Here is a 14,056-nt window from a genome sequence, read left to right as displayed (position 1 = left end):
GTGTCCAAATCCTTCTCATTGCTAAACAAGAAGAAATTGTGTTAAATTCACAAGAATGGTGGGTGTAAAGAAATTTAAGATATTCCAATCAATGTTCACATAATATCTTAACATGAGGCTACATTTGCAAGACTATTTTTATCTTCTGTTTTCAAATTTAGATTTCTAAATTCTGGGCCTTTTAAAGTTTTGATGTCCTGATTTTATCATATGGTTTCTAGACAAGAGTGAGAACCTCAATTATAACATTCGCTAATTGTGACAAAAATCTGAGTTTGCACCTTGGAGCTGATAGAATTTTGCCCCTATAAGAATTATGTTTGCGAGTTTTGGAAGCTTCTCTAAGTTTCTAAAACTCTGATTTTCACTTCTAGTCTGGTTGTGATCTTTACAGCTATCTTGCTTGGAAATTCACCCTCATCATTTTGGGCAGAAATTAGCGTCTAGTTGTAATTTTTGTAAATCTTAGTAGTATTGGAAACTGACTTCACATGGAAAGCGGTACTTGGATACCTCATGGAAATTGCCAACTAATTGCATAAAAAAATCATTCATGTTTGGAGTTCAAATCTACCTAGCTGGGTGGAGTTTGAGGCCTAGTTCGAAATGCATTTCCAGCTCATGGTTGTATTGTGAGGCTTTCACACCATTGCCCCAAAACTTTGGGGAACCCCCCTTTTTTGGGTAGGCCTTTGCAATTTTCACGGGCGTTGTAAGTCTTTGTTTGGCTTAGTGAATTCTTGGAGTTGTCTAGAAGTTTCGGATTGGTAATTTTACACCTTAGACGTCTTGGTCTCTAGGAGGGATTTGGTTTATTTTCACCTGGTGCTAAACTTGATTTTTTGGAACATGTAATTTTGTCCTTAGGCCAAATAGAATTTAACAACATTTTTTCGATGGTTAAAATAATATCTGGTAGGACAAATTTGTAAATTTTGGACTTAGATGGATTTTTGAAAATTTGATATAATTGTATAAGTTTGAGCATTTTCAAAATGAATTTGTGGACTTAGTTGTTTTGGAAATCTAAAAAAACTTGACGGTGGAAAGAAATTTTTCGATGGTGAAATTGAATTTTGAATAAAATTGAATTGCCAAATAAGGATTTATTTTAATTGCAAATTGAAATTGTATAGCAAAGAAAATTGAAATTGGATTGAAGTGCAAAATTTGATTAAGTTGATATTAAATTGCCTAGAGGAGGATTTCAAAATTTTAAAAGGAAGTGAAATTGAAATTAAAATCATATTTTTGGGTTGACTGTTTGTAATTTGGAAATTTAATTTGGTCCCCTTTTTGTGTTAAATTCAATGTATTTTAAGGCCTAAGATGTGTGAAATTCAAGGTAAATTATTGGGTCCACAATGGGGAAGGTTTAAAGCTATATTACAGGCCTACATGATTTTTTAAAAAAAATTTCAACTCCAAGGCTTATGGTAATTTCGGATTTGGCTAATTTAAACCCCTTATTTAATTTTATTTCCCTCCAATGTAGGTAGGCCCTATTCAAGGAGGCAAATGTTTGGTATAAGAAGAGGCTCCTTCTTTTCATTTCTTATTCCAACTTCTTCCATTTTGTGGAGCAGCAAATTTGTTTGGAAGGGGAGCATGGTTGATCACGAGGTCTGATTTTCCGATTTTTGACAGCAATTTTCCTCCTTTTGGGCAGTGACTTTCTTCATTTGAGGGGCGTTATTTTTTGTGAGGAGCAGATTTCTTTTCTGACCTAGGCGAATTTGTTTGGAGGCCCAAATTTGCAGCAGAAGGTCTGATTTAGAGGAGCAATTTTCTACCCTAGCTGGGCGAATTTTGGAGGCAACAATTCTAATTTTTAGGGGGCAATTTTCTGCTCTAGTTGGCCGAAATTTGTAGTATGGCAGAGTTTTAAAGTGCAGACCCAAATTTGCAGTAGAGGTGCAATTTTGAAGGCAGGTTTTGGAGGTTGGTGATTTTTGCTTGGGGGGATTGTGATTTCTTCCTAGGGCAATTTTGAAGGTCTGAAATTGGTTAAAGGGCAGAAAAGTTGTCTTGGAAAGTCTGATTTTTGTAGAGCTGGGCGAATTTCACAAGAGGGCAGAATTTGCATGAGATCCGATTTTGCATATTGGAGAATTTTCAAGAGAGACAAGGTTGTTGAATTCTGATTTTTGCTAGAGATTCATTATTTGCAAGGAGAATTGAATTTTTTCAGATCAGATTTGAACTTGAAGAGGCCTGATTGTTGGGAGAAGGCAAATTTAAGGTAAGATTCTCATTCTTTTTTAGAGGTGAAGATTGGTTTTAAAGGCGGATTTTATTCCTTGTTCTTGCTTGGTTCGTTTCCCTTATCTTTTTTTTGCACTATTCATCCACCACTTCATCATCTCCATTGATAGTCTGAAGTTGGGAGATAAAGTGCAGATTTCATGATAGGATATTTGGAGAGGCAAAAATAAGCTAGACCACCCTAGGATTGAAGTTGGGAGATATAAGTGTAGTACATCCTAAGGTAACAAAGAGGCAGAAATAAGTGGTAATCCCACCCCTAGGATTGAAGTTTGGAGATTGATAAGTGTAGAGATATGATTTGGAGAGGTGGAAATAAGCTAGATTCCATCTATAGAAAAAAGTTTGGAGATTGATATGTGTAGTCCATATCATTTAGAACGAAGAGACAAAAATAAGTGTTTAAGATGGTGAATGTTAGTACAAGCAAGAACCCAAAGGGAATAAATACTAAAAAAGAAAAGATATGATACCTAAGACCACCTTCTTCTCAAAAGTGAGATGAATAAGTGATACCAATATCGACACGGTGAACATGGTACAGTTGAAGGATAGATTGAAGGAAGGACAATCTCCCATGGCGAAGAAGATCTACAAGAGTGGAATTGTGTACGTGGCGGCTTTCCTTCCTACCTTGCTTTTTTTAGAATTGATAATGGAGTGTGCATCCTAGTTTGATATTGTGACCAAGTCCATCGTTTTCGATGAAGGGAAAATAGTGTTGGCTAACATCAGTAGATAAGTGGTCGAAGAAGTATTCAATATTCCCCAGCATAAAGGCATGACAGTCGTAATGATGGATCAGGGGACCAAGTTCTTTCAGGATAATTAGGATGCTTACTTCATTCATCTAAGACAAAATTGGTTACACGAAGGCAAGAAGGGAGTTACTAGGCCGTCAAAGCTCACTCGGTTAGATTTCAAGTTGGAGTATGACAACCTTATTGTGCTTCTTAGTTGGATCATGGGCATGGCTCAAGGTATGCAATTCGAGAATTGGATGTACTATTTTATTGATGAAATTGAAAATGGAAAGAGAAAATTTGATTGGGCTAGAATTATAATTGAAAATTTAGAGTTGCAACTTAGGACAGTGCAAAATCAAAAGCAATTCTATATGGGGTCCTAACTCTTTTATTTGATTTAGAGGCAGTGAAAATTGAAAAGTGAATCTCAAGGAAGAGTGAATTTCAGGGAAGAACAAATTTGAAGTGATTTGAAAATATTTGAGGCTAGGCAAGGCTTGGCTATTCATGCAAACCAAGTTCGAATAGGAAGGTTAAGGAAGGCAAGGATAATGAAGGAGGAAAGTTAGACGAAATGTTGAAAGAGGTCAAGTTCGATTTCAAGGTGGTGGCCAAAAGCAAGATTCTCCAATTGCAAAGAGGTTCACATTTGGGCAAGCTAGCGAGGCCAATGCCAGATTACCCCAAGTGCATGGAGACCTCACCCTTTCAAGGTTAGGACATTAGGTACAAGCAAGATCAAGTGGCGATGAGAAAGTTTCTAGGGACGAGCTCAAGCATCCAAGGCTTCACCTCATCTCAAAGATTAAATAAATTTATAAGGTTGATAAGGTGGCAATTTCCTGTGCATGCAATCAAATCGTGCCAAGTGTCCTATGTTCTCATTGGTTGACATATTATTGTAATTTTCTCATTGGCCCACAAAGTTGGTTCCCTCATGTAATTGGTTGAATGATGGTAACCCTAATTAGGGATTTGTAGGGTTTAATCTTGGCCCTTGATTTTGCCTCTTAATCTTGGCCACTCGTAATTTTGAGCCTCTATATAAGGCCATTTTGTTCTTATTTGTAAATGAGAGTTATGTTGGAGAATTGTTGCCAAAATACTGTCAAAATTGTTCTTTATTCATTGTTGTGGCTTGCATGGTGGATAAACATGATAATTTTGGTGTATTTGCATGTTTCTTCTCATCTCTCAAATTAAAGTAGGATTTCATTTTATTTTGTTAGAGTAGAAGTAGATGGCTAGGTGTATGATGATGTTAGTGAATGTTTGATAGGGATCTATATACTAGGCCATTAGCATCCTAGTTGCTTGTTAGGAAGCCTTATGTCGTAATCTAGTCCGATCGCTTCCAAGTTCTGCTTGCATTTCATCTTTCTGGTTGTACTTCAAGTTGGGTTGGAAGATAGGTGTTAGTGTGAAAATCTTAAGAATATCCCTTAGAATCATTGCACCAATAGAGGTAGTGCCGCTGGCAATTTAGTTGGATTTTCGTCCATTTGCTAATTTCTTCATTCATAGGAGTAGTAGTAGAGCAGTAAGCAATTAGTGGTAGGAGTAGTTGAAAGTGGAAGTGATCAAGGAGAAAAGAACAAGTCAAGCAAAGCAAAGTACGACTAGGTTATCTTAGAATGAATATCGTAAGCCCGCGTACGCGACTAACCAACAAATCACATTAATATAATTGAGTTAGTATCCACAGGTGTCAAGAACCTTGGAGTTTTTCTCATGTTCTTCATGAGTATTTACTTTTCAAGAGAGGGATTGAGTGTTTGGTATTCTATATCAAGTATTCGATTGCTATGTGTTATGTAGTGGTACAAAACTGACATCAACAGGTTGGAATTGATTTCCAGCTCTTGGTTGGAATTCAACCACGAGTTGGAAATCTTCCAATCCATGCTAGATCCCAATTTCGTCCATTCAATTCTCTACCTGGAATTTATGGTTTTGGCCTTCATTTATGACTTATAATTTGCACATTTGATTGCAATTTTTTTTGTTGATTGCTGATGGAATGCAATTCAGATTTAATTTTCATCTCCTGATTTTGTTTTGGAACCTGATTTCTTCCTTGAAAAACTTGACCAATTCTCCTTATTCTCCATCCAATTTGATTTTCTACTTTCATTTCAAGTCCAATTTCATCTCCCAAACATCTTGACATGCCTCCAAACTAGGTTGGAATTTGGAGGGTAGTTGGAAATGGAATTCCAACTCATGTTCAGATATTGACGTAGAGCCGTAATTCAATTTTCAGCTCACAGTCAGATTCCAACCATGAGTTGGAAATATTTTTTGAGTTCCAAAATTCTTGAGTTTTTGTCTTTTCTTTGAAAGCTTTAACTTCTTCCTTATTGCTTAGTAAAAAGTCTTCCTTATTGATGATTTTTTTCTTTTGGCATTGTTTCATTTCAGATCTAAATGCTGGAACACTTAGTATACATCTTTCATGTCCACATCTTATCCGTTTATGTAATGGACACCCAAGAATGCCCAAAAGCTGGACCAAGGCTGAAATTATATTAATGCTGAGAATGCTGCAATCAATTACAAAGAGATGTATTCCAAAGGCCAAACCCTAAGGGAATGACGTCTAGAATGTTACAACAGAGAATGAATGTCCTCTATTGCCCAAAAAGGAGTGTGATTCACACATCCAAGCTCTTATCAAATGCAAGTCATAATCATCTGATGATCAGCAATGAGACTTTCAGCCCTATTTATCCTTTTCTTCATCCTTCTGGAAGGAACTAAAACATTAATTAATTGCAAGAGCTAGAAGCTTCGTCCTTCCAATAATTAATGCATACCCCAGAAATTCCTCCTTGGCAATAATTAATTAAATCACGAGAGGCTTCCGTCCTTCCAATAATTAATACATACCCTAGAAGGTACTCCCTTGTAATTGATAATTTAATTAATTAAATACAAAGTCACCTTTTAATCTTTAATTAAATTAATTTAATTTCTTCTTATCCTCCACTTGGACTTTGGAGAATGTGAAGGCTAAAAGATTGGATCATTACAAATCCGCCCTCCTTAAAATTGCTTGTCCTCAAGCAATTAAGTAACATAATGAACTCCAACCTCCACCTGGATCCCAATTGAAGTAATATGTGATATCCATATGGACATTAAACAAACTGCAAATGAACACCATTAAGACCAACCACATGTCCTGCAAGCTAGCTCCCAAAACTTGTGCTGATGAAGTATAAGTCTGGATGTCACCAGAAGGCGGCTCCATAAAAGATCTATGAAATCTCTTCTTCCCAATTTCTGCAACACAAAATTGAATCTTTGTAGATGGTGAAAACAAAGCCCAACTCCACTCAGGAGAGTGGTCAATATCAATCGCAAACATCAAATTGTCATAGGACAATGTGGCATCCATGTTGAACATAGTACTATCGCAAAAGTGAACATCAACACTTTGTTGATCGATAGTATAATATGACTTTGTCACTATATCACTCACCTCATTAGCAATAACAGGTGTACTATCATCAAAGCACACATCTACAACTGCATGCATACTGCTAAACTCCTTGTTGGATGGTTCAATTGACATAGAAGTGGCTGCTGATATGACAGTATCCTTGCATTCTCCTAATCCCATTATTGCTGCATCACCATCCTCTGACAAAGCTTCATATGTGGACTCCTGACTATCACCAACAGCATAGCCCGGTGGTGTCTCGATCCCATCTGAAGAATCAACTACCTTCTGCTCTGGAGCAACATACAAATCATCAATGTTGATGCCCATCTTTTTAGCCATAAGTTGCAACATCATATCCATTCGCCTATTTTGCTCCTGTTGCATACGTCGCCCTTTCTCTAATGTACCTAGTAATCTAAATATTACATTTTCTTGGTCGGAACTGGTATTTCTATCATCTCGGTCACCCATGCTACTGTCTTGTTCAAAGAATGTCTCCTCTGTGTCTGTATGACTGGATTAAATGCTTAAGATCTCCACAGGATGGCAGGACTAATGGCTCTGATACCACTATAATGGACACCCAGGAATGCCCAAAAGCTGAACCAAGGCTGAAATTATATTAATGCTGCGAATGCTGCAATCAATTACAAAGAGATGTATTCCAAAGGGCAAATCCTAAGGGAATGACGTCTAGAATGTTACAACAGAGAATGAACGTCCTCTATTGCCAAAAAGAAGGGAGTGTGATTCACACATCCAAGCTCTTATCAAATGCAAGTCATAATCATCCGATGATCAGCAATGAAACTTTTAGCCCTATTTATCCTTTTCTTCATCCTTCTGGAAAGAACTAAAACATTAATTAATTGCAAGAGCTAGAAGCTTCCTCCTTCCAATAATTAATGCATACCCCAGAAATTCCTCCCTGGCAATGATTAATTAAATCACGAGAGGCTTCTATCCTTCCAATAATTAATGCATACCCTAGAAGCTACTCCCTTGTAATTAATAAGTTAATTAATTAAATACAAAGTCACCTTTTAATCTTTAATTGAATGACTTTATAAGAAATTAATTTAATTTCTTCTTATCCTCCACTTGGACTTTGGAGAATGTGAAGGCTAAAAGATGAGATCATTGCAGTTTTCATCCTAATTCTTGTGCCATTTTCTCAATACTTGGCCTCAAACTTGTTCAAATTGTTGTCTCTAAGTTGATCATGCTCAAATCAAGTTTTCTCCATTTATATCAGGCTTATCTCTGATCAGATTATAAAAGTCCCCTTTCTCATGCTTTGATCCTGACATTGCACCTCGATTCTCACTTTATGGTGTTCCTACTCCGACTTTTCACTCTTTTGATCAGGCTTCCACTCTCTTGGTGATGGAGACTTGAATTCTAAAGCAGACTCCTGACTCCTTAGACCAAATCTCAATCTTACTTAGGCAATTGACTAAGTGCTAGACACCCAACATGGCAACTGAGAAACCTCATACTCTCCTAGACTCCAACCTGATTCTTACGCCACTCCAGGAGTTGGCATTGAAGACCCCGAAAGCTGCTGTACTGCCACCAAGACCACTAAACTACCAGCTGCTAAAGTGAAAAGAGGGGCCCCCATTTGCAATGGGTGATGGTGTGAAAAGGTCGCAACAATGCCTTTGTATATATACATTTGATACATTCATTATACATGTCCTTGAATTTCAGAGCTACATTCAAATACCATCCACATTCCATACTTCAATTGGTGCAATAAAAGAAATCTAGATCTGCATAGTATTCCTTGGAGCATATGCACATGTCAAGGATGCTGTCATCAATTGTTCATACACATTCCTTTGGGTTGACCTAGAACAAGTTCGCATGTGAATAATGGCAGCCCCACCAAGGGTATATAAAAATATTGCAGCCCTTAGCCATAAGGAAAGAAGTAGATGTGAATCAGGTGAAAAGCATAGAGCAGAATTGTATGGTCTGCTAAATCAATTCCACATGTAAAAGACATTTTGATGTTTGTGGATTGTCTTTGATCATCAGACCCGATCCTGCACAGTGAAAACAAAATATTCCAATTCTGAGGTAGAACACAGTTATAGATACTCTGTTTCATATCCTGATGCATAGTAAATTCACAGCTACATCAGGTTTTGTGCTTTCTTTGGTCCTAGAGGTAAGTACATTTATCTTACATTATCTTTCTGCATTTTAACCACTACAGATATTCAGAAAAATATAGCCCTCAGATTCATACGCACATACATGTGCACATGAGCATGCACACAAAAAGTGGATTAGTTGAAGTGGAGAACAGAATTGTATAGTCTGATAAATCAATTCTCCGGGTAAAGGCATTTCCATGATCATGGATTGACCTTGATCATCAGACCCAATCACTACTTAGTGAAACAACATTCTGATTCTAAGGTGAATCAATGACGTAGATACCCTCTTCAGATCTTGAAGCATATTGGACTAAGAGCTACACCAAGTTATGTGCTTTCTTTGGTTGGAGAGCTAAGTACATATATCTTAAATTAACTTTCTCCATCTAGCTATTCCAGATTTTCAGAATGCAATAGCTGTCACACACACACACATATGACATTCAGAGCCACATCAGCCTCTGTGCTTTCTTTGGTCGTAGAGAAAAAACATCTAACTTGTATTTACTTTCTGCATTTAGCTGTTTGAGCTATTTGAGATACACGTGCAGGCACACAACCTTAGGCTTACACATTAAAGCTCAATACTGTCTAAGACCGTGACCTCTGCTACATGCTAAGGGATCTTACTCAAATTAGTTTTGCCTCTTGCCCATAAAAGGATCCAATGCCTGCCAACCTACATCAAGTTATGTGTTTTCTTTGGTTGTAGAGCTAAGTACATTTATAATTGTATCTTGAATTAACTTTCCACATCTTACTATTTCAGATATTCAGAAAGTAATAGCTCTCTCTCTCTCTCTCACTCACACATGCACACACACACACAGCATTCGGAGCTACATCAGGCTTTGTGCTTTCTTTGGTAGTAGAGAAAAACATCTAACTTGTATTAACTTTCTGCATTTAACTGTTTGAGATATTTGAGATAGACGTGCATGTACACACATATGCGTTCACACACACAACCTTAGGTTTCAGCATTAATGCTCGGTACTGTCTAAAAAAGTGACTTCTTCTGCATTCTAAGGGATCTTACTTAAAAGTATTTTCTTCTTGCCCATTAAAGGATTCTAATGTCTGCCAACCTAATTGTACTGTCATCTACACTTTTAAGAATCAAAGCTCAATTCTGTCTTAAGAAGTGACAGCTACTTTATGCGAAGTGGAAAGGTATCTTTCTCCAATGTATATTTGCTTCTTGCCCATCAAAGGAATCTAATGCCTGCCAACTAATTGTATCCTCATCTATATTTTCACTTACTTTTCCAGTTTCACATCAATGTTTCAAATTTCCTTGGACATGTTCACTATGAGTTCTGCTACCAATTTTATTATTTAAATTGATTAAAGTCTCAGTTTCTGGATTCTTCTATTTAGGCCTGGGTCCTGGTACTGGTCCTTCTGGGGTACTTCACAGGTTCTCTGTGGGTCCTTCTGTGAGAGACCTACAGTGAATCTGGGCATCTAGAAAGTACCCCAGGGCGGTAGGTCAGTTTATGTATGTATTTCAGATTTGTTCATCAGCATGTTTTTTTCTATCAACTTTAGATACTGTCTTGCAACAGCTTGGTAATATTATTCAAGCCAAAATTATTCTATATAATACCCTTAGTTCATGGCAGTAGTGAACAGAATTCTACTTCGATTCATTTGAAGATCAGGGATTGATTTTTTTAATTTGTAGATCTAAGGACATGTCTGTTGATAAATTTGTAAAAGCCAGCCAATAGTTATGTTTGTTGATCATGTTCATGTTGATGTCAATTGCCAATGCATGTAATCTGAAACTATATCAGTAATACAATTGATTAATTTATAACTTTAGTGGCCATTATGAATTTATGAGTATCACTCTTCTTTTATATTTATAACTTCGATGTTTTAACATATGTACATGCATACATATACAGACGAACCTGAACCCGCAAGGGAGGAAAAATATTGTCGTACCCACGTACCCGAACCCCATATCCGTAGCTGAACCGGAACCCAAATCGGCAACTTAAATTAAAGTATCTTCATTCTAGGAGATTAGAAACTATAACAATGAGATACATTCTGAGTCCTGACGATTGATAGCTAAGATTCATCTACTTAAATTGTAGATGATATTCTAATGCATGCATTCTAAGGTGTTATCATTACGATGAGATGAATTATCTTTTTGAAATTTTACACGTAGATCATCTACGAGCTTTGGGTTGGCTTGTAGATTTTTACATTGCGTTTGTTTTTTGCCATGCAGGTTGTTGCAGAAGAGAAAATTGAAGAAGATGAACCGATACTATTAAACTATGGTTCATTGACCAATGACTTACTTTTGTTAGATTATGGATTTATAGTCCCTGGAAATCAACATGATTATGTAGAGCTAAAATATGATGAACTTCTTTTGGATGCCGCTGCTATAACTGCTGGTGTGCAGTGTACTTCTTTTGCATCTCCTGCTGCATGGCAGCAGGAGCTTCTTTCTCAATTACATTTTCATGGGGATAAGGTCAATTCCAAGGTTCATCTCTAAGTTTTGTTAGCTTAAGCTGCTTAAATTTATTGGTCTGCCATAATTAATGTAGCAAGAGAATGTATGTGAATGTTCAGTTAAACGTTTGATGATATCTAACAGGTAACTTTGGGAGGTCCAGAGATAGTTGATGGTCGGTTAGTAGCTGCTCTTAGAATATTGTTTGCGGAAGAGTCTGCGTCTATTCAGAAGTATGGTCTGAATGCTCTTCATTCATTGACTGTCGAAGCTCCTCTTGGTGTGGCTAATGAGAGTAATGTTCTCCGCACCATTGTCGCTCTATGTGTCATTGCTCTGGGACATTTCCCAACCCAAATAACTGAAGATAAGACGATTTTGGAGAAAGAAGGGAATTCTGAAGCTCTGAAATTGGCAATTGAATTTCGGTTAAGTAAGAAAGAACTGCTTATCAAAGTCATGAAGGCTTTGACTAAGAAAGTGAAGAATTTAAGATGAAAAGAAAACACACGGCATAGATGAATTGATTGGGCAGTTTTTATGCGGCAAAGATATATATGTTTGTTTTATCTAATATTGAGGTTGCATTTTCCTAATCAAATGAGCGCACATATGTTTTAAAGAAAGTGTGCTGATACAATTTCTGAGTAGCTTATCGAAATCTTTTGCTTATTGTCGGAATGCAATAGAGTACTTCAAAATTTGATATGAAGGTTTGTGGTCTGATATCTATTGACTCTATTAAAATTTAATTCTATTCGTGTTATCTGTATTTTTGTAAAGCTTATTATTGTTGCTGATAAAAAATAGTAATCCCATACCAATGTTGTTAAGCACCGCCATTAGTGAATATCAGATCTTTTTGGAGAATTTTCCTGCATTTTTGTTTCAACCCAGATTACCCAGATTCTCCTACATTTACGTCTCATATCCTTCCGTGAATAGATCTGGAATCATCAACCAAGACTGTGAACTACTAAAACTCTTTTGTGCAAAGATTGGGAAGCATCAATCGAGATCAACTGTTGATTTCTAGAATTCTGTCTGTAATGGTAATCCAATATCTATCCAGCAGTTATTATCGTTAAGATGCGGAACAATTATCTGGAAGCATGTCTCTTGTTTATATGAAATTGTATTGTTGAGAAATGGCTGTGACAGGACATGGGTGTATTTTGTGATGGGATAGTCTTGGGTGGGCAGAATTGTGGGAGAGGCAGTTTATTAAATGCTTGGAAGATGATGAATTTACTGTAACTAGTAAAGTATATCCGTTTCATCTTAAAATTGATCAGGCTTCCCAGATGACAACAAAAATCCTTGCAGTATCCACCGCTTTGGTCGTTGATTCACAGTCTTGTCAACAGTTGGAACGACTATAAAATCAATATTGAGTGTCTTAGAGTTGTGTTGGTTCTTTGGGAGGCAAGATCTCTGTGGTCTATTTGAACTTTTTAGGAATCGATATATTTGTGTATGTAATGTTTATGCTAAGCATAAAACTGTTTGACGTTTATGATAAAAATACTTAAAAAGGGATACAGAAAACACCCAATAAATTTGCTCATTTTTCAGCAACGAAGTGATAGGCCAACACTGGGGCAAATAATAAGAATAAATTAATAATTTATGATGAATTTTGGCTGGTCTATATGTGTTAATCCGAGAGCATAAGCTTGTGAAAGGTGTTCGAGCAATATGCGATCAAGGGATGATAGTTGTGATTTGAGTGATTATGAATGAAGCTGAGACACACAAAAATGCACTTATGGAAAACTGAAATAAAATTGTGACGGGAACTATCACTTCCTGCGACATGAGCTCAATTGAAACCTACTAAAACAATAAGAACATTAAAAATGAAAATGTCTTTTCAAACAAAAATAATGATACAAACTAAAATAATTCTAGAAATCAAACTCACAATTCCAAAGAACGCTAATCACTAAGCAATACAAGAATGTCACGTTGGATAGTTGATCTAGCACACTAATATTCGAAATGGAAATCTGATTTAATAGTTTAAATATGACGGAAACTATTAACAATGTATTGACTAATCTGAAATTTGAAATACAGTCGGAACTTGCTATGCTGAATGAATAAGATAAAACATAAATAATTCTATTGTTCAAAAATATTGATAATGCAAATCCGACTATTAATTTAAACAAAACACTATACCATTGAAACTTCAAACACACCACACTTGAAATAAAAACCAGAAAACACAACAGACGTCCGAAGAAGTGGGCCCTCTCCTCAGTCCGTCAGATGGTGAGATAGAAAATGTTGAGTACGGGGTTGATTAGCACATTAAACAATCTTTTATTTCTCAGAAAAATAATACAGAATTGTCTCTCACATCTCCATATTACATTTCTTATATAGATTAGACATAACAAGTACATACAAAAGATATGGTCTATTTTCGGTTAGAGACAAACAAACTATGCAATTGAAATCGTAAATATAAAATTGAAATACGTGGTGGGTTTCGCTGGCTGTTTAAAAGAACAGATTGACCACTTTTCACATCCTCCATCATACAACAATAGCTAATCTGATTCCCTTTAATTAGTTATGAAAGGAGTTATTAAACGTTGTGAAGATGGCAGCGCCCTTAGATCCCACGGGTAAGAATGGGAACTGATTTCTCAGCCACAAACTAAGAATAAGTAATGGTAAAATCACCATTTCATTGCATCTACGTAGATGAGTTTGTTGTCACACTAATAAATGTAACTGTAACACCAAGATAATGTGATAAATAAATATGATATCCTTGTGATCAACGACATACATGGGTTCTTTGTCCAAAGTGCAATATGAAGAGTTTGTAAAATAAGCGATTGGAACATCTACACTCATAAATCAACATGATGTAATTATAACAATTAGTAAAAGATATCAATAATGCATTTTCCATATTTTAATCCCAAAACCT

General features: G+C 36.3%; 1 protein-coding gene across 2 annotated transcripts in view; it reads left to right on the top strand.

The window, feature by feature from the left end:
- LOC149536925 (Rubisco methyltransferase family protein) overlaps positions 1-11,891 on the top strand; it is a 54,638-nt gene extending 42,747 nt beyond the window's left edge. Inside the window, exons 4-5 of one of the 2 annotated variants that reach the window (XM_089805765.1) lie at positions 10,876-11,127; positions 11,254-11,891. In XM_089805765.1, coding sequence (XP_089661891.1) covers positions 10,876-11,127; positions 11,254-11,607 — 606 coding nt within the window. In that variant the 3' untranslated portion in view covers positions 11,608-11,891. Of the gene's footprint in view, positions 1-10,875; positions 11,140-11,253 lie in introns of both variants that reach the window. The other variant, XM_089805764.1, reaches the window with a different exon arrangement.
- The last annotated feature ends 2,165 nt before the right edge of the window (positions 11,892-14,056 follow it).

The sequence above is a fragment of the Cupressus sempervirens genome, chromosome 10, assembly GCF_028749045.1.
Source record: "Cupressus sempervirens isolate cs-2001-9-10 chromosome 10, ASM2874904v1, whole genome shotgun sequence".
NCBI lineage: Eukaryota > Viridiplantae > Streptophyta > Pinopsida > Cupressales > Cupressaceae > Cupressus > Cupressus sempervirens.
This window is presented reverse-complemented; position numbering and strand designations above follow the sequence as displayed.